General features: G+C 43.0%; 1 protein-coding gene across 4 annotated transcripts in view; it reads right to left on the bottom strand.

Moving 5' to 3' along the window:
* Window positions 1-217: 217 nt before the first annotated feature.
* Window positions 218-18,594, bottom strand: part of LOC106649323 (sodium-coupled monocarboxylate transporter 1) — a 37,839-nt gene continuing 19,462 nt past the window's right edge. For 2 of the 4 annotated variants that reach the window (XM_014366681.2, XM_014366678.2), the window contains exons 2-6: window positions 3,408-3,798; window positions 2,592-2,766; window positions 2,360-2,514; window positions 2,117-2,257; window positions 218-2,034 (exon numbers count right to left, since the gene is read on the bottom strand). In XM_014366681.2, the coding sequence (XP_014222167.1) occupies window positions 876-2,034; window positions 2,117-2,257; window positions 2,360-2,514; window positions 2,592-2,766; window positions 3,408-3,763 (1,986 nt within the window). In that variant the 5' untranslated portion in view covers window positions 3,764-3,798 and the 3' untranslated portion in view covers window positions 218-875. Of the gene's footprint in view, window positions 2,035-2,116; window positions 2,258-2,359; window positions 2,515-2,591; window positions 2,767-3,407; window positions 3,799-5,309; window positions 5,937-14,428; window positions 14,881-18,594 lie in introns of those variants that run through there. The other 2 variants (XM_014366680.2, XM_014366679.2) reach the window with 2 other exon arrangements.

Below are 18,594 nucleotides of genomic sequence, written 5' to 3'. Positions count from 1 at the left end.
ACGTCGATTATTCTTTCAAACATGTTACGTAACATGTATCGCTTATTATAATATTATTTATATTTAAAAGTCGCTCTCGCACAGTACTTCGCACTCTATACATAAATCGTGTATATAAAATATAAATATTTTCCAAATACTTTTACAATATACATTTTAAGATACATACTCCTACGTTTATGGTTTATTTTTTTTTTATAAAAAAGGGTGTGTATTATTTATAAACTTGCAGCCTTTTACCCAAGATATTTTTCTTTAAAAACGGCTGATTATTTAAAAAAAAATCAGCCCTCGACTAAAGACCGATTCAAAGGATACGCACGATATACCCTCCATTTCTTTTCTTTTTTTTTTGTCGTACTTATCAGCGAGTATTCGATTACATATTTCGAATAATATGCTCGATTTATGATTATAAGTATTATTTTTTTTTAATAAATTAAATATACACATAGGAATATATCAGATCCTACCGCAGTATTCGATTTGTTTTTTTTTTCCAAGATTTAAGCTAATATACGATTGCTATACATTAAAAAGATACGCACTAAACAACGATTAATTAACAATGCACATATTTAAAAAAAAAAGTCCCTCGATTCAGGCACTCGAGTCGTTGATTAATTTTTCCGCTCGCTTCGTTCGCTTTGTGTGGTCACCGATCACCGAATACTGACAACAACATCGTCCTAAGAACCTCTTCCATTCGACACAATTACATCTACTTATATTTAATGCAGCCGCGCGCGCGCACGATATTCTCTCGGACAACAACGATTTAAAATTAAAAAAAAAACGAATGAATAAATAAAGAAAAGTCTCAGTCTCAAAAGTTCGAAACATCGGTATACACGTGAAAAGCCGCTGCTCAGCTCTCAGAGCTTCGTACCGTTGTTTTGCACTTCGTTCGTCACCTCGAGGGTGGCCTTCTTCAGGGCGTCGAGCTTCTCCAGATAATTGATGTCCATCTGGACCCTGTGCTCGCCGACGCCGTTGCTGCCGAGCTTCTCGCCGTTGACCTTGAACGAGTCGTCGCTGATCCCGGTCGAGGCGCTGACGTTGTTGTTGTCGCTGCCGGCGGCGCTGTTGTCGCCGCCACCCGCCGCCCCATCGCCTCCGCACGTGGCCGGCGCGTAGAGTCGCTGCTTGCCCGGGAACATCCTCGAGAGTTTCAGCACGCAGGGATGCAGGAGATGCTCCTGGTAGGCGTCCTCCTTGGCGTCGGCCGTCAGCAGGCTCACTATTATGCCGACTATGACCGTGGATAAGCTGCCGATGAAGGCGTAATACATGTAGGTGATGCCGTAGATGTTGTCGAGTATGGACTCGGGTGTCTCGTCGACGAACAGATGATCGGGCGTGGCGCTCGACCACTGCTTGGGCACGAGGTCCAGCGGCTTGGTCATGTGCGACGAGAACGTGTCGTTGCTGCAGCCCGCCGTCGACAGCGGCAACTGCTGCACCGGTATGTCGAGACTGAGCCGGCCGAAGGTCAGCCAGAGGGTCGTGGCGTGACTGAAGATCATACCAGCGGCGGCGCCCTTCCAATTGGCGCATGGCACGAGCATGGCTAAAATAAAGGCGCCCAGAAGCGGACCCGACGTCGCGGAGGTCATCAGCATCGACGACTCGATGACGCCGGGCAGTTTGCCCACGAGAAAACTGACGCCGATGACGAGCAGACCGTAGACTATGGCCAGCGACTTGATGATCTTGAGCTGCTGATTGTCGCGCAGATTGTGCATCGCCGGGATCTGACTGAGGAAGTCCTCGAAGGTGACGGTGGCGAGGGAGTTGAGTATGGACACGGTGATGGTGAGCGAGCTGTTGAAGAGGGTGGCCATGACGAGACCGAGTAGACCGGGCAGATAGACGAACTTGTCCTCGACGTAGAACGGCACGATCTCGTCGAACTTGGAGGTGTAGCCGAGACTCAGCGGGTCGCAGTCGGCGTAGTTGGCGAATATCACCATGCCGACGATCCAGGAGAGCGAGAACAGTACGGTGATCACGGGGATGTTGGCCATCATGGTTCTGTAGGAGACATGAGAGAGAAAAAAAATAATAATAACAATGATCGAGTTCGAATTCGAGTTTGAAAGTGCGCGACACTCACTTGACGACTTTCGTCCGACTGCCCATGCTGAAGTAGCGCTGAACGAAGTTCTGCTGGCAGCCGAAGATCGAGAGGCTCATGAAGAGCTGGCCCAGGATAGCCGAGACCGTGTTGACTCGTATCGTCGGATCCATGTTGAAGCTGAACGTTAAAAAAAATAATTCATGATATAAGTATATACAAAGATGAAGATAACTATCTATATTATGTAATTGACGATAAAACACGTGTGTGACGACTCACTTGAAGAATTCGAGACGGCCGCGTTCCTGGGTGATGTTCACGACGGTACTGATTCCGCCGACGTCTATCGTGCCGTGAATGATTATCACGAGCGACACTCCGATCATCGTCAGTCCTTGAAGTACGTCCGAGAGGATAGCCGCTTTTAAGCCTCCCTGCGATCATCATTTTTTTTTTTTTTAGAGAATATAATGCGACGGATTTTTAATCGATTAGTGTAATAACAGCATACCATTAGTGTAAAAACGATGGAGATGGCCGTTATCCCGCAGATGCTGGCCCAGTAGGGCAGACCGATGACGGTCTTGAGGGCCACGCAGGGCGTGAACACCGTCACCGAGACGTTGAGCAGGCTCCTGATGACGTACGTGAAGCTAGCCAGTCTTCGGACCAATTTCGATTTGAATCTGGAGGAAAATTGTTTCGCGCGGAAAACAAACATGTTATTATTCGGTACGTGCACTAGATAAATAATAATTATACGAAAATTGTAATTGCATTACGGACAATTGAATTACGGACAATTTTTTTACTGACGCAATAATTGTTTTCTTTTCTTTTTTTTTTTTATTGCATGAAAATGTGTGTGAAAATGGCACCTCTAGTAGTATTATAGTATGTAGACGATGACTAACGCGCGGGACTATATGACTAATAATTATTTCGCGAAAATTTGTAAGAGAGAGAATACTCGATCGACGCTTGCAAGCTCTAAAAATACAATACGTACGAAAACTCGGTGAGGAAGCTATTGTTTTTTTTTTTTTTTTTTTGCTTCTCTTTGTCTCTCGGTGCATCATCGTGCGCATCATACTTTGTACTCTTCGAGTTTCGAGTGAAAAATTATTAAGCTTGTAAAATTGATTAACAGTTTTCTACGACGTGACGCGTGCGCAAGTACACCGATAATGACAATAATTTATGACTCGCGAATGTATAGTAGTAGTACGTTCGTAACTTTAACATCGGCGAAAACAAAGTAGTTGTAAAAATGAAAGTCGAGATAATGCTGGGAAAATCTATATACTTCAAAAAATCGTACACTTACCTCATGTCCAGATACTGATACACCGAGGTGATGCCTAGACTGTAGTAGACCGGCACGAAGGTGAAGCAGACGATGGGATAGGCCAGCACCATGCCGTACAGCGTCTCCCACATGGCGCTGCCCCGATAGTAGAGCTCGCTCGGGTAGCCGAGAAACGATCGGACCCCGAGGGTGCCACGGGCGATGGACAGCATCATCGCGCCCATGGACACGCTCGAGCCCGTGGCGAACACGTAGTCGGCCTTGGTCTCGGTTTTTTTGCGCGCCCGAAATTTGCCCCACAGCGGTATGACGAAGCTCACGGCGATGAACACGGTGAAGACGAGATAGTCGACGATCAGCGACGACGACTCCATGGCTGAGTTGAGGTAGGCTGTGGCACCGGAGTCCGCTGCGCAAGACAAAGAAATAGGATCGTTGGTTAAATTAGTGAGACGTCGACTGGGAGCTTTTTTGCGTTGAACGATGCGTGATATATTATGTACGCACGCGAGGCCGCGAGCTTGAGCGGGGGCAGATTTTTCGCGGCGATTAGATCGGATCGCTGTAATAAAAAACGAAATCCATCATTGATCGAGTGCGTATAGGTGTTGTTTTTTCATTAGCCATGCTAATACCCAAAAATCATGTACTTTTATCGGGGTGAAAGATCTAGCCGTGCGTAGCGATTGAGTAATAATTTTCTGCTTTTATTACTCGACATTTTTATATGCGTGCCCGATTACATTGCTCCAAGGCCGTTGGTTCCGAACTCGGCACGTACGCGTTAAAAATCAGAGCAACGACATTTGACGATCGTCGCATAAACATCTCTGCACACTCGTGCGGGATGACGAGATGTGTGTGTGTTTGGGTAGAGAAAAAAAATGACTCGGCTATTATTTGCTCGTAAACGTGTTTCAACCAGTTTTCATATTATAATGATCGCGATTGAACGATAATAAACTTCAAAGCTCGATGAAGGAGAATATCGAGGAATCGCAGAGATTGAAACGAAGAGAAGAAGAAGACACTTATTTTCTTCATTTCAAAGATAACGCAGCTGCCGATTCGTCGTGACGCTCGTGTGCGCCTCGCGGCCTCACGAGAGTCGAGCGTCTGCGCGCGGAGCTTATTTAAAAAAAGTAAGAAAGAGAAAAAAGAAGATCTTCTGTCAATACAATTGCATAATATACCTGCGTTCGTTCGCTCGCGAGCTTGTGTGTGTGCGTGTGTAAGTGCGCGTACTTACGAATTATCTATACGTGTGTAGCGCCTCTCTTGACGAGAGATCGCGATGTCAACGTACGCTCCGATTTGTGACATTTTTGCGCGCGCGCGATAAAAATATCTCTCGCGGCAGGCAGAAAACGCTCTGCTCTCTCTCTCTCTCTCTCTCTCTCAAAGTGCACACGCATAAAGAGAGAGACACACTTAAATACCGAATCGCGGGCCCGTGTGTAAATTATTACTAACTCGTTATGTAAATCAACACGCATCGTTCGCGCGAGGAATAAAAAAAGGAAAAAGAAAAAAGACGAGTAAGCGTGCTGCTGCTACTTTTTTGGAATATGGAAATGAGTGAAAATTTATACGGCGATCGTTGGGAGGAAAATCGGTGCACTTATAGACGCGCGCGCGCGAGCGAGCGAGCTTGACAGATAACTAGGCACATACTCGCGGTTGACATTTTCGCGTAACACGCCCGATTTCGTTCTATAAATATAATTTTAGGGAATTTGAAAAAAATTAATGAATCGAAGTTATCCGGAGTGCTCTATAATTTGGAGAGGATTAGAAAGCAGTGGGACGTGATAGGAAATTCCACGACGAATAAAAATCGGCTGGCACTTGAAATTTTCACACAAAATCAACGATAATGCAGCGAATGAAGTAAAGAATCGTTAAAATACCAAAACTCACAATTCGTTCGTCTTCTGAACTACACTATATATCAACTCAATGAGTCCGTAGTAGCACACGCACAGAAAAAAAGTCCTGCTCTTCTCTGGCGAGAAATTAAGGTGCGCTCGCGCCAAGTGTCGCAAAAATCGATGAATATATTAATTAGATTATTTCTGATTCATTTATAAAAAAAAACGCGGTAACACTTCATGGGACGAGATCACTTTTTTTGGTTGTATTATATAGAAAAAGGTGAAACACAGCTCGTTGGGTCTCTCCTCTTTTTTCTCTCTCGATGTATCAAGGAATATACGCGCTCGCAGTGTCACGCGTAAGTCTCTCACTCAGTCTCTCTTTCTCTCTCTCTCTTTTCTCACTGTTATAAGGCAAGTGTCGACGAGCAACTAAGCAAGTGCAGCTCGTCTACTTAGGTATTATTATGAGGCATATGACTATACGCGCGACTGTGTGTGTGTGCGTATATATCCGCGACTCGACGTTTGAGTAAATACCGAAACCCCCGTCCGCTTGTGTTGCTACTGCTGCTGCTGGTGTCGTCGTTGTCGCGCATCCTCGGTGCCGAAGAAGAAGAAGAACCGCACAGGGTACTATCGCACTCGCGCAGAGAGAGAGGACACGACGATTATGCATGCACACAAATGATGATGATGTTGCCTTCTGCCAGCAACAGCAGCAGCAGCAGAACGCATGTATGTATGCATGTAAAAGATCGCCGAGAAAGACCGAGAAAGAGAGAAGCCGTCGACGTACCGCGAAAGGAGGTGGAAACGATATTATACTACTATATGCGTATACGCGGCCTGTGTGTATCGTGCATGTACATACAGACGTACATATTGCAACTTTTGCATAAAAGAGGTGGAACGAAGAGCCGTTTCCTTTTCTTTTCTTTTTTTTTTCATTTTCATTATATACGTGCATACGTGCGTACACTCAGGCGTAAGGATAAATTCCGATAAATTTATTTGTTTGTTATATTATACTCTTAGTCCCTTTTTCCTCTTTCCATCTCTCTCTACTTCGCTCCTCGGCAAAATCGATGATCTCGCGCTATACACATCGCGGCTGGCTATTCGTCGATACTCGCAGGATTTGTGTGTATAATACCTCAGCAAATAATATCGGATTTTCCTGTGCGCTCAGCAAAACATTCGACGAACGAAATTTATACATATTATACGCGAAGGCCGCTCACACAACTTCTTAGCGAGTTTAGTCATTGACGTATTAGAGACATGATTTTAATGTGTCGCGTAGCTATGACTCAAAGTCACGAATACGATTATTGTTGTTGCGGGCAGCGACGAAAAAACTCGCGGCGTAGTTTCTTGAATTATTGAGAAAATTTACCGTTCGTAAAAAGGGCCCTCGTATCGCGATCGATATGTCACTTGCGTACGCATAATGTCGCTTTATAATTACCGAATCAAAGTCGATGATAATCGTATTTGCGACCACGATTAAACAATTTTTTATATAATAAAAAAGAATCTTGATAAAATTCTATATATAAGCCTGCGTAAATAATTCAGCAGCTGATAAAAGCATTATTATTCGAGAGTGTGTATATGCGATTGTTGCCGTGCTATTTCTCGAGTGCAACGCGTGGAAAAAGCTCCAATTTCAAAGAAATCGAGGTCCACAGCGTGATATCAATCGACATCACAAGACATCGTCTCGTTTCAAAGAAGTGTTTTTAAACTATATTATTCACTACTATATATACTGGTCACGAGTTTCGAACGTGATGACCCCACTCGAGCATTTCTTTCCTTTATTTATTCTTACATGCATACATTAGTGAAAAATTGGAATTACCGATTCGTCTTTCTCGCGCGCGCGCGCGAATGACGAGTACCTTATCTGGACCACGCGCGAAACATTTTTCACATTGACCAATACGGTCTCGAGTGCCCGTAATCTGCTATCGATAAATTCGCCGTCTCTCCGCGAACGAAGCCCCCGCGAGTGCACCGCACTTGAACGATATTGAATGTATAAAATAAAAAAAAGACGAGCGAGGAGAGACAACGACAACAACAACAATCTCGTCGAGTGTCTCGGAGCTAAGAGAGATCTATCGATCCTTATCTCTCTGACTCGAAAATAAAAAATATATTAACCCAAAGTTCGAGTGCTCAGAGCGCGTTGATCCTTGTACATATATTTATCGAAACTGCGAGCTCTGATAAGGCGGAGGCTAAAAAAAAACTGCAATGTGCGACTAAACACTATGTACCGTTGTATAACGAGGGAATAAAAATATCGCGCGCCCAAGTACGAAAAATATGTATAATAAGTACCGAGTGGAAATTTTATTATGTTATACGAGCGCTCGAGAGTGAGAGACTCGAGATCATTGTTCGGCACGTGTTCGTACGTTGATGCCGCCGTCGCGAGGGAACAATTCGGCTGACGCGATCACGTGCTTGGCGCAAAAAGGCATATATAGTGTTGTAATTTTGCTATATAAAGCCGATATATACGCCGACGTTTGCTCGGCAATAATAAATATAATATCGGAGATGTGTGAGCACAAGTGCGAAAGATATTTAAGACTCGGTTAATTACCCGCCCCGCATATATTTGCAGAGAGTGCAGCCAGCCGTGAGGCTCGTAAAATCCTTTATTAATGTTTTTTTTTTTCGCGAAACATCGTGCCGATCTTTGCGCGACGATTTTAACCCAAATAGCGCAATGGATCATCGACGTCGGAAATGTATCGAGGCTCGAGGAATAATACAAAAAAAACAGCGAAAATATTTTCCCACATGATTTACTGCTTTTTTTAACAAAATTTTATTTATTATTATTCAATCAATATTTATCGAGTGCCTTGGTACACAGCAGCAGCAGCAGCAGCAGCACTGATAATGATATTTATCCATAATTACGCGCATGTTTTTTCATGCGAATCGGATTGTTTACTCAGTCACATTCTAGCGCGCGGCGGGATGTGTCTGCGCTACCTGTGTGTTGTTTTGAACGGATGGATTTTCCATTGTGCATCGAGAAATGTGTATGCAAGGCTCGATTTAGTTCGCGCTCGCGATTTTCTCTCGATCGTTATTCAATTGTTTATAATGGAAAGCCGCACGAACACATCATCATCGTTATTGCAAAAACAAAATCGTTCGGCAAATTTACCAAGAGCAAATCCTGGGAACACTTGAGCCCACACCGTTAAATTGTTTAAATTAAAATCAAATTCTTGTTCGTGACATAAATGCAAACAACTTCTGAAATAATAATCTCTTTCTCTCTCTGCGGATTAGTAACTAAATCGCAACGAAAAAAAATTTCGTCAGTCTAGTCGTTTAAACAACGGCTCATTTGTCCTCCGCAATTAAGGTTAACGTCGCGTCTTTTATTTCAGTTTAAACATCGAATCGATCTGTCGCGAGATTATCTCTGTCTCTCGCGACTGGCGCACATGTAATAAGCCTTTTAAGCTTCCCCTTTCGGAGGCATTAAACTGCACCTCCTCGAAAGAGGTTAGCCAAATAATTGTATTCCATGCTGGTATGCAAGATGCGTTAGAAGAAGAAGAAGAAGAAAAAAAGGAGTCGATATGGCTTTTTTCGCGTTGTTTACATGACGCGCCAAAAAAACACAGCAAAAGATCGGTGTGGCGAAAGGCAATTTTTTACTGAATTTTATCGATTCGTTCGAAGAGCCGATCGACGCAAGGAAACTCGTTATTTGTCCAACGTGTTTGTTGGATTTTTGTTGCATCGCAGGAAAAACGAGAGGAGAGAGAGAATTTTACTAAATATCGACAACAAGATGCGTTATTTGCGCACGCATACACGGCAAATTTCGGGCAATCCGCGTGTATGCGTGCGCGTGCACTACACCGCGAGCAGGATCTGAAAGGCAGAGAGGCATCGGGGGATCGAAACTGTTGCAGCGCAGGATCCGGTTTATGCGCGCGATAATAAACTTGTTTTTCGTGAATTTTTAATGCAAACTTCGATCGTCTACGCTGTAAGCGAGCCACGCAAAGAGAGAAAGATATACGCGCGCGCGAGAGTAAAGTAAAAATGCGTGCCGGAGACTCTTTCTTTTTGTTTTGTTTGGTTTTATAACGTTCCGATGCGCGCGGAATATGTTATTTTTTTTATCAGGGAAAAAGAAAGGTACGATTATCATTGCGCTAAATGGCGCTTGCTCTATAATCACGAATCGACGTACAGTTCGTGTAAGATTTTTTTTCGTATGGGGTAACTTGCCATCTATTTTTTGGCCCCGCGGATCACCTATTGTCCAAGTTTTTCGTCCGAAGTTATACCACGTGTGTGCAAAACAATGAGCCAAAAAAGCTATATAAGTATTTTGAGTAAAATAAAAAAAAAAAGAAGTAATATACGAAAAATACGAAGGGAAGAAAGAAAGAAAAGCTCGTCGCTGGCCCGAAAGAAGGGCAACAACAAATGTCACGTATAGAAGGAAGAAGCCAATCAGGTTGTACGTCGCGCGCGCGTCACTTGGCGCTCGGTTTTAGAGAAGTTTTAACTTTTGCCCTCTTATCTACACGCTCGATTTTGCTCTCTCTGTATAAATGCTGCACCGAGATCCATTGTCTATCTTCCCTTTTTTTTCCCCCAAGACTCAGCCCTTTTTTTTCTGGCGCGTTCCATCACTTGCTTTCGAATNTCCCCCCCCCCCCCCCGTACCTCCCGACACGTTGGCTCTCTTGCTCGAAAAGCGGTAAATTTTCTGATTTAGCTTGGTTGCACACCCGAGACTCTTCCAATACGCCACAAATTTCGCGTTCGTGTAACAAAAAAAAAAAGCCACGGGCCAATGATGGAAGGGAAAGAAAATTGTTCGTTTGGATATACGGAGTAACAAATAATTCAGTTCATCTATTAAGGAAAAAGACAGAAGCGACTCTTATATAATGTAAGATAACGTCGACGGTTGAACCCGCGCGAGCGAGCGATGGATCCGGACCGAAAAAGCTCACGTACGTACCAGAGGCACGTACATACACACACACACACACACACACACACACGGACAGGCGGGAACGACGACGAGTCGACGCACGATCGCAGCTCCCGTTGTTTTTTCGCGAAAAATGAGGACGAAGCCTCGAGTATAAGAGGACACACACACACACACACACACGTGCTTGATCCCTGGCGACGATTATCGCTTATATGTATGTGTGTGTGCCGCGCGAAAAATCCTCGAGAGCTGCCTGGGCGAATACCAGCGCACACGTGGGTAGAGAGAGAGAGAGAGAGAGAGAGAGAGAGAGAGAAGCGCTTCAGAAGAAGAACGAAAGAAAAGAGAAAGAGGAAGTGCAGCGAGTCGCGCTGCTGCTCGGCTTCCGCAGAGCCAGAGCAGTAGCGAGAAAAGCCGAGCGTATAACGTATATAGGTATATGTATGTGTGTGTGCGTGACTATATATATGCGCGCGCGCGCGAGGAAAGAAGTAGTATAGAACCAGCAGCAGCAGAAGAAGAAGAAGAAGTAGAAGAAGCCAAATTGGACGGGAGAATTATGGGAGGACGTGGAAAGCGGAAAGGAAAAGCGCCGGGCGAGCTGCCTGGGATTGTTGTTGTAAATCACCCTGCGCGCGAGCTGCTCCTCTCTCTCGCGCGCGCAGGACGAGAGCGTCTATAAGTAGCCCTCTCCCCGACTTCGGACGTGATTTCTTTCCTTTTTTTTGCAGCTTTTGTTACCCTTTTTTGCTTTGCTTTCTTCCCTTCGTTTTTTTTCTTCTTTACACTCCGTACTCTCTGCATCCTTTCGCACATACATGTAGCCCTTAGAACAAAATCAGCGACAAAGAGAGAGAGAGCTTATCTGGCCGAAAGCTCAGCAGTCGGCGCAAAATCTTTCGGAAAATTTTGCCATATACGTATCAATCCTCTCTTGCTAAGCGCTGTAAATGCTGTAATATACAATAGCAGCTGCAGTCGAGCGTCGTAAACTTGCAGCGAGTCGCGAGCTTGCAGTACGCCGCATTAAGCCGAGAGCAAATCTCTCGACAGACACGGCGCGCGCGCATTTGTTTATAAACGACTTACGATTGTCGTAAATAAATCCGCATGCCCGTAGTACACAGGCTCTCTCTCTTGCAAGTGACAAGATCAGTGTGGTAGGCGAGATCGTATGAAAAAAGAAAAAGAAAAACAGAATAACCCGGGTTAAAGTTCCAAAGTGTGTTTGGGCGCACTTGCATAATAACTATAACGGAATCGTTTATCCCCGCCTCTGTGCGCATCTCGAATCGTCAGCTCGCAAGCGACAATCGCTGTCGTATTATACACTCTCGTCTCTCGTCTCAGTCAATAAATTCGGCCGCGATCAGCGCGCGCACATGTATCGCGCGCATAATATATATTCATGCGCCGCGTATTTATATTGACGCACCAGTCTCGTGACTATATTACTTGCCACTAATCAGGCTCTTTGATCGACTTCGTTTATGTGTATGTATGTATGTGCGGCGCGTTCCATGTGCCTCGTCGTCGTCGTCGTCGTCGGAAATCTGCGCTCGCGACGATGACTCAATTGCTTATCAATGCGCCGCATACTATACTATATACTATATATCCAGCGGCAGCCGCAACGTAAATACTGGATCGGCTTCAATGTCGCGTAGTATATACATCTCGCTTATACATATACGACGCGCGATGATATTGATGTATATAAAGTAGCTGCTGCTGCCACCGCAGACACGCCCTGTGCAGCAGAGCTTGCAGAGAGAGTATAGTATGGATCCATCCACTCCGCTCTCATAGATTTTAGGACGTATTATGTGTATACCTATATTTGTATAGGTATCGAGCGGACTGCTACCTCGCGTGGCATTGGACGAGCTTCCCTGTAGCTGCAAATTTTTGGCAGCTTTCGCGGCCGCATCGTTACATTTTGCCGGTATAGAGCTCTCCCTAACCCAGTCGCGCGATACGCCCGAAAATCAAGTTCAAGTTTAATAGCCGCACTAATTCAATCGTTTTATCAAAGAGTTTGAGCCGAGCCCCAACGCCCCGCTAAAAGCTCGCGTTTTCGTTTTCTATATATCTCTTTTATATCCTTGCGGGCTAATAAAGTCGGCCCCCGCACACAAATGTACATATAGACATTCGGTATAGCGATCGTTATAATCACCCAATAACTCAGAATATCGCTCGGCATGAGGCATACAACCTCGCGTTAAATTCAAGGCTCGGTACTCTATGACTTTCTTTTTTTTTTGCTTTCTTACCCTGGCGAGGCATAATAAAAGAAGCTCTCTCTCTGGTCGAAGACTTCGACGGGGCTACTATCCGCTTATAACATACACACACACACACACACATAATACTATGAGCAGGCATGCATGCATAGGTGGATCGATGCGCGCCAGGCACATCATCATCATCATCATCACGCGAGCTCGTGTGTGCAGCCGCGAACAAATGAGAGTAGCAGCGGCGGTGGTAGCAAAGATTGACGCGCTCCGAACACGCGCCCGCCACGAGCTGCTCGGGAGAAACTCGTGCACGTAGTAGTATATTTACCTTTTGTTTTTTTGATCTATATATTCGCGCTTTTCGGTTCGTTACTTCCTCTCATCTCTCTTTCTAATTCTCACGGTCACCGATACCATTAAAATTTACGAAGTTCAAAAATATGATCTACGTTTTGTTTTTTTTATAATAAAAAAAAAAACGACATCACTCGAGGTATGCATACTTTATGTATAGCAAGCGTTGAGTGTCGAGCGATAATTAATTTATATTATAAACGATTATTAACCGATAATGTACAATAACCGTGATATAATCGCTGCACGAGATCTCCCACGTTTACGCGATTTATTTTTCTTTCTTTCTTGCACTTGTCATTTATTTATCGGAGTCGCTATGTACACGCACGTAGAGCGCTTCATATACGTATACATTATAATGTAGTGACGTGCAAAACGTCCCGCGCGAGCGATATCTCGCAAAAGTGAAAAGATACGGATCTCGACTGTTTCGCATGGCTCCTCACGTGGCCGTACGCGCGATCACGCATGAGTCACACACGCCTTTCGCTGCTAGTCAGTCATATGTGCAACGAGAGGGAGAGACGCAGACTCGGGACCAATATCTTATATATATTTCGCGTAAATAATGGATATGTAGGCGCAGCAGCTACCGCGTGTCGACGACGATGACACGAGACAGATGCGTCGCGCGGAGAATAATAAAGACGGGCGCAGAGAGAGCTCGAGTGTGTGTAATACCCGAAGTCTTATGTCACGCTAATTTGCTAATACATTACACACACGCACACAGTTGCGTTGTTAGGTTCGAATTTGAAGAGCGGATCGCTGAAAGCTTCATTTTTTATTATTATTTTTTAATTTTTGATTCGCTTCCATACGATGATTCACGTGACTTTTTTCTTTACTTTACTCGCAGATCCTGACATACATCAATTTAATCTAATTTTTTTTTGCCAGTGGACTCGTTAGTAGCACGATTCGTGCACACGTGTGCATCGTTCGGCAAAAGCCCGACGTTTTTTTCTCTCTCCATTCCTTTTTCCATCGTCTCCATTTTCGCACGGAAAACAATATATATTTTTCGATGCTCCATCGACCGATATGTTTTTCTTTTTGTACTTATATGGAAAGCTTTTTAAATGTTTCGCGCGCGCGCATACGCACAAGAGCAGCACGTGACTGATCGAGCAGCCGCCAATAAACTCGAGAGATGATAATATATAGTCGTGTTCTGCTTCATTAAAATTCAATATCATTAACAATGCGATCACCGAGAGAGACAGAGTCTCTGTTTCGAAGACGTATTATAATGCGCCTCCGAAAACTCGTTTCCGCTTCTGCGAAGATCGATAAGAACCTTAAAAAACAAGAAAAAAAGAACCTACAGCACGATCAACTTCGTGCTAATCCAATAATCGCAATAATAGCGTCCAAACGATCGAAGTTAATTTTCGCAGGACAAAAATTAATACACGCGCAGCTTTATAATGATCGATCCCTGTCTAAATAACTCTCGCGATCTATCGTATATCGTGTATAACAGCAGCAGTATAAGCTAGTGTAGCAGCTGCAGCAGCAGCGACGGCGGCTCCGCAGATTCGCACGTACTACGCAACTCACCTTAATAGCGGACGCGCAGGCGCGTGTACTACTGCTGCAACTTCTTGTTCTTCTTCGCGCGGCTCGTCGTCGACCGGTCCGGTCGCGCGCAAGCTCGCTGCTGCAGCTGCGATGTAGCACAGCATGTAGTATATAGTGTTATTACATATATATATCACATACACCACTAGATGCACACGTGATACGTATATACCACACACGGTCGTGGAAATTTTCTCTCTTTCTCTCTAACTATTGCTGCTGTTGATGCTACACCGATGCTTCGTACACCCCCATTTTCTACACTCAACGTACGTACGTTATTTTATTTTCTCGCGTCCACAGTCTCTCGGTCCTCCGCGAACGATTATTAACCATTTTTTAAATATTAAAAATATTATACACGGAAGCTCGCGTAAACACTACGGTGCGAGGGGGGCGACTTTGCATCGCAGCGCCTCGCGCGCGACTCGCGCGGGCGAAAAGAGAGAAAGACAGCAGCAGCAGCAGCCGCAGAAAAAACGAGATCAGAGGTAGGAAGGTCAAGGGTCTTACGTAGGCACGATCTAGATATATGTATGTAGAAAACCTCTCGCCCCGCGACGATCGACGCGCGCGCGCGCCTACGTACACGTGTATCTATATAATATACACTACTTGGAAATTTAGCCTCGCAAGCTTTAAAGCGTCGTCGTCATCGATGCCGTACTGTAGCAGCACGCAGCTTTCACGAGCGCGCCAAATTTTCAAAACGAAAATTCTCGCATTACTCATCTATAATCTCGCGTATGTACGCGTATACGATACATAAAATGTGCTGCAGTTGCATCTTGTGCTGCTGCTACGAAAAGCGCACACATATCCTCGTTTCTCCCCGTCAATTTGTGTATATTTGATCGGCGCAGCGTGGAAACTCGAGACAACACGACGCGCGGGGGAGAGTGTGTATTATATCTGCAGCTCTGTATAGCATATATACTTATGCTTATTGCTTGCTTGCTTGCTTCTGCATCTGACTCTGCTGCTGCTGCAGCTGCACGTGTGTACATATATTTGTATAAAATAATCATAAACCATTTGCTACGCTCGTGAATCAGCAGAATTTAAGCAGATTAAGCGCTTTGAGAAGGCGCCCGCCGTATACGCGTACGTATACGTACGTACACGGCAGTTAATGTATATGTTATATCGGAGCCATGTGCAGCTTCTGCTGCAACATCACAGTGAGATGTATGTAGGAAGCTTATATATCCTCTCCCTCTCTCTTTCTCTCTGGTTCTCGGAAAATCGACAAATCTGTGCGTGGCTAAGTATGTGCGTGTGAAGATGTATAGATGTATACACATGTTTATGATACGCGAATGGTCTCGGCGCGTCGACTGAGCTCAAATTACACCAGAACCCATGAGCATTTCTCGTATACAGCGCGTCGACACGATGGAAGGACAAAGAATAGCTAAAAAATCTGTCGAGGTTGCGAGTACATCTCGCTTACTAGTTGTGCGTGTTCGGTCGGCTAGTGAGCGAGCTGAATTTCTGTCGCGAGCCAGTTATTATACAATAATGATATCGGTATCGATGTATAGGTGAATTTAAGGTATAGTGTGTACGTGTGTGACCGTGGCAATATTTTTCGCTGCATTTAGAGGAAAATTCAGCGTGGAAATACATCGAGCAAGGAATAGAAAAAAGCCAAGAAGACAGAGTGAGGTATATACAGTTTTGTTCGTGTCATGATAATTTTTCGAGAGGTCACATATACCTTAAAATCGAAATTTCTTTTATTGGATTTTTGAGTACGAATTTTCTTTCCCTTTGTGTTGTATTCTTCAGAACTCCTCCCTGGTAGAAATACAACATTTTTTGACCAAACCATAAAATGGCCATTCATGGCAAATGACCATTAAATGACCATTTTTTATGAGAAAAAGCGTTACACTAACGGTCAAAAAATGTTGTATTTCTACCAAGGCTGAATCTTGATTTTTCTCTGAGATACAGCTATTTTTGTGAGTCTTTTTTGTATACTTAATGTATTAAATTTTTTCTTTTCTTCTCGCGTTCTGTCGAGTCGTGATTTTGGTCACCTAGGTAATTTTTAGAGGGTACCGATTGAGCTTCGGCATCAGGGTCGCGAACACATCTCCAGAGCATCAATGGTAACGGTCACTCCTACGATGAGTGATACAATCGAGCCCATATGTCGCGTGTTTCAAGCCTATAATTAAAAGTACTTCAAAATTATCAAAATAGTTCAAATTTTGTTTTTTTTGATGGTAAAATATGTTTATATTACACCCGATTGAAAAAAACTTCTACTCAAGCTCTGGAAAACCAATTAGATCACTTCTTTCATATGACTAAATCACTTGCCGCATGATTTTGAAAAGAGTTTTTCATCGATATTCATCTATGGGCTGTTAAAATCCTCTGAAAATTACCCTAATCCAATTGAGCGAAGCAGAATTTGAAAAAAAAGTTTCTTCTCTAGCAAGAGCTGGAGTATAATATTTAGTATTAATAAAATATTGATTTTCTTAAAAATCGTCACATTTTGACATGTATATAAAGTTGTACAGAATTTTTCCAAATTTTGCTTCTCTCAAGTAGATGTGGGTGCTTTCCTGAAAAATTTGACACCCTATAGATGAATATCAATGAAAAACTCTTTTCAAGATCATGCGACGAGGGATTTATAACACAATAGTTAGTTATATGAAAGAAGTGATCTAATTGGTTCTTCAGAGCTTGAGTAGAATTTTTTTTTGGTTGATCAGGTGTAGCATGAACATGTTTTAATAAATCAAAATAGTTCAAAATAAAGAAATTTGAACAATTTTGATAATTTTGAAGTATTTTTAATTGGGGATCGGCTGCCACAACGGTATACTACGTTAATTTTCTCGAACACTGTTCTTAAAAATTGCACTAAAAACAAGTCTTATGTTTAATATCATATGACCAGGGTTGTAAAAGTTTAAATCAATTTTTAATTTAAACCAGTTTAATTAACGAATCAATTTTATTTTAAATGTACTCGAGAAGTTCACTCTTGGCTATTTTTAATACCTGGAGCATGAACAAATCAAAGAAACTGGAGACATGAAATTTGATTTAACTCATGAAAGATTTCAATCAAGTTCAGTTCACGAATCAAATTGATTCGTGAATTAAAATAGTTTTAATTCATAAATCAATTATATTTATGATTCATGGTGTTTTTTAATTGATTTTTTTACAACCCTGTATATGACAAAGAATGTCTATCGATTTTTAAATGATGACCGCCCCGCAATCAATCAAGTTTTAATTTACTTTACAGCCGAACAACAGCATACCTATCTGCTTACACTAGTGTGAGTGTACGCGTATACAGCGCGAGAGAGTTCGTAAACAGTCAAAGCTAGAACGTTCGAAGAAAAGGCGGTCCCGTCTTTGGACTGTACACACTGTACAGGCAGACCTTAACTTTTTTTACACTATCGCATATGGCTGATACATCCTTAAGGGTAATTTTATTTTCATTGTACGTTTTTTTCGTTATCTCTGTCATAAATCCTACTCAAAAATCCAAAAAAATTTCTATTTTAAGGAGTATGTGTTCTCTTAAGCGATCTCGTTTCATAAAACTTGACTATTCTTCAAGATGAAGGAAGAGCTGAACGATACTTGGACAGATGCAGGCGACGATTATAAATCGCCAGTGAGTTAAATTATTGATTTTACTTGTGTTTACGGTTTTTCCAATATCCAAAACTATTAAATAATTTTAATTTCAGGTCAATCACGTCAACGAGGCTGTTATTCCATTACAAAATGAGTTGGATAACAGTATATCGATCGATTTTGAGTGTCAAGATGTCAAACCTAAACTCAAGTTTTTGTCAACAACCATCTGCAAAACGGAGAGTCAAAGTTATTCACCCATTGTGGAAATAGAAGACCGAATTGAGATTGATAATTTAAATAAACAAAAGAAGTCGGATAATAGTGTTATGATCGATTTTGAGTGTCAAGATGTTAAACCTAAACTCGAGTTTTTGTCAACAACCATCTGCAAAACGGAGAATCAAAGTTATTCACCCGTTGTGGAAATTGAAGACCCAATTGAGATTGATAATTTAAATCAACAAAAGCTGATTATTTTGATAAGAAAGGACTTCGATTATGATAATAATTGTCAGTTT

The sequence above is a fragment of the Trichogramma pretiosum genome, unplaced genomic scaffold (assembly GCF_000599845.2).
Source record: "Trichogramma pretiosum strain Unisexual culture from Peru unplaced genomic scaffold, Tpre_2.0 scaffold17, whole genome shotgun sequence".
Taxonomy (NCBI): domain Eukaryota; kingdom Metazoa; phylum Arthropoda; class Insecta; order Hymenoptera; family Trichogrammatidae; genus Trichogramma; species Trichogramma pretiosum.
Note: the sequence above shows the minus strand (reverse complement) of the source record. Positions and strands in the feature narration are given on the sequence as shown.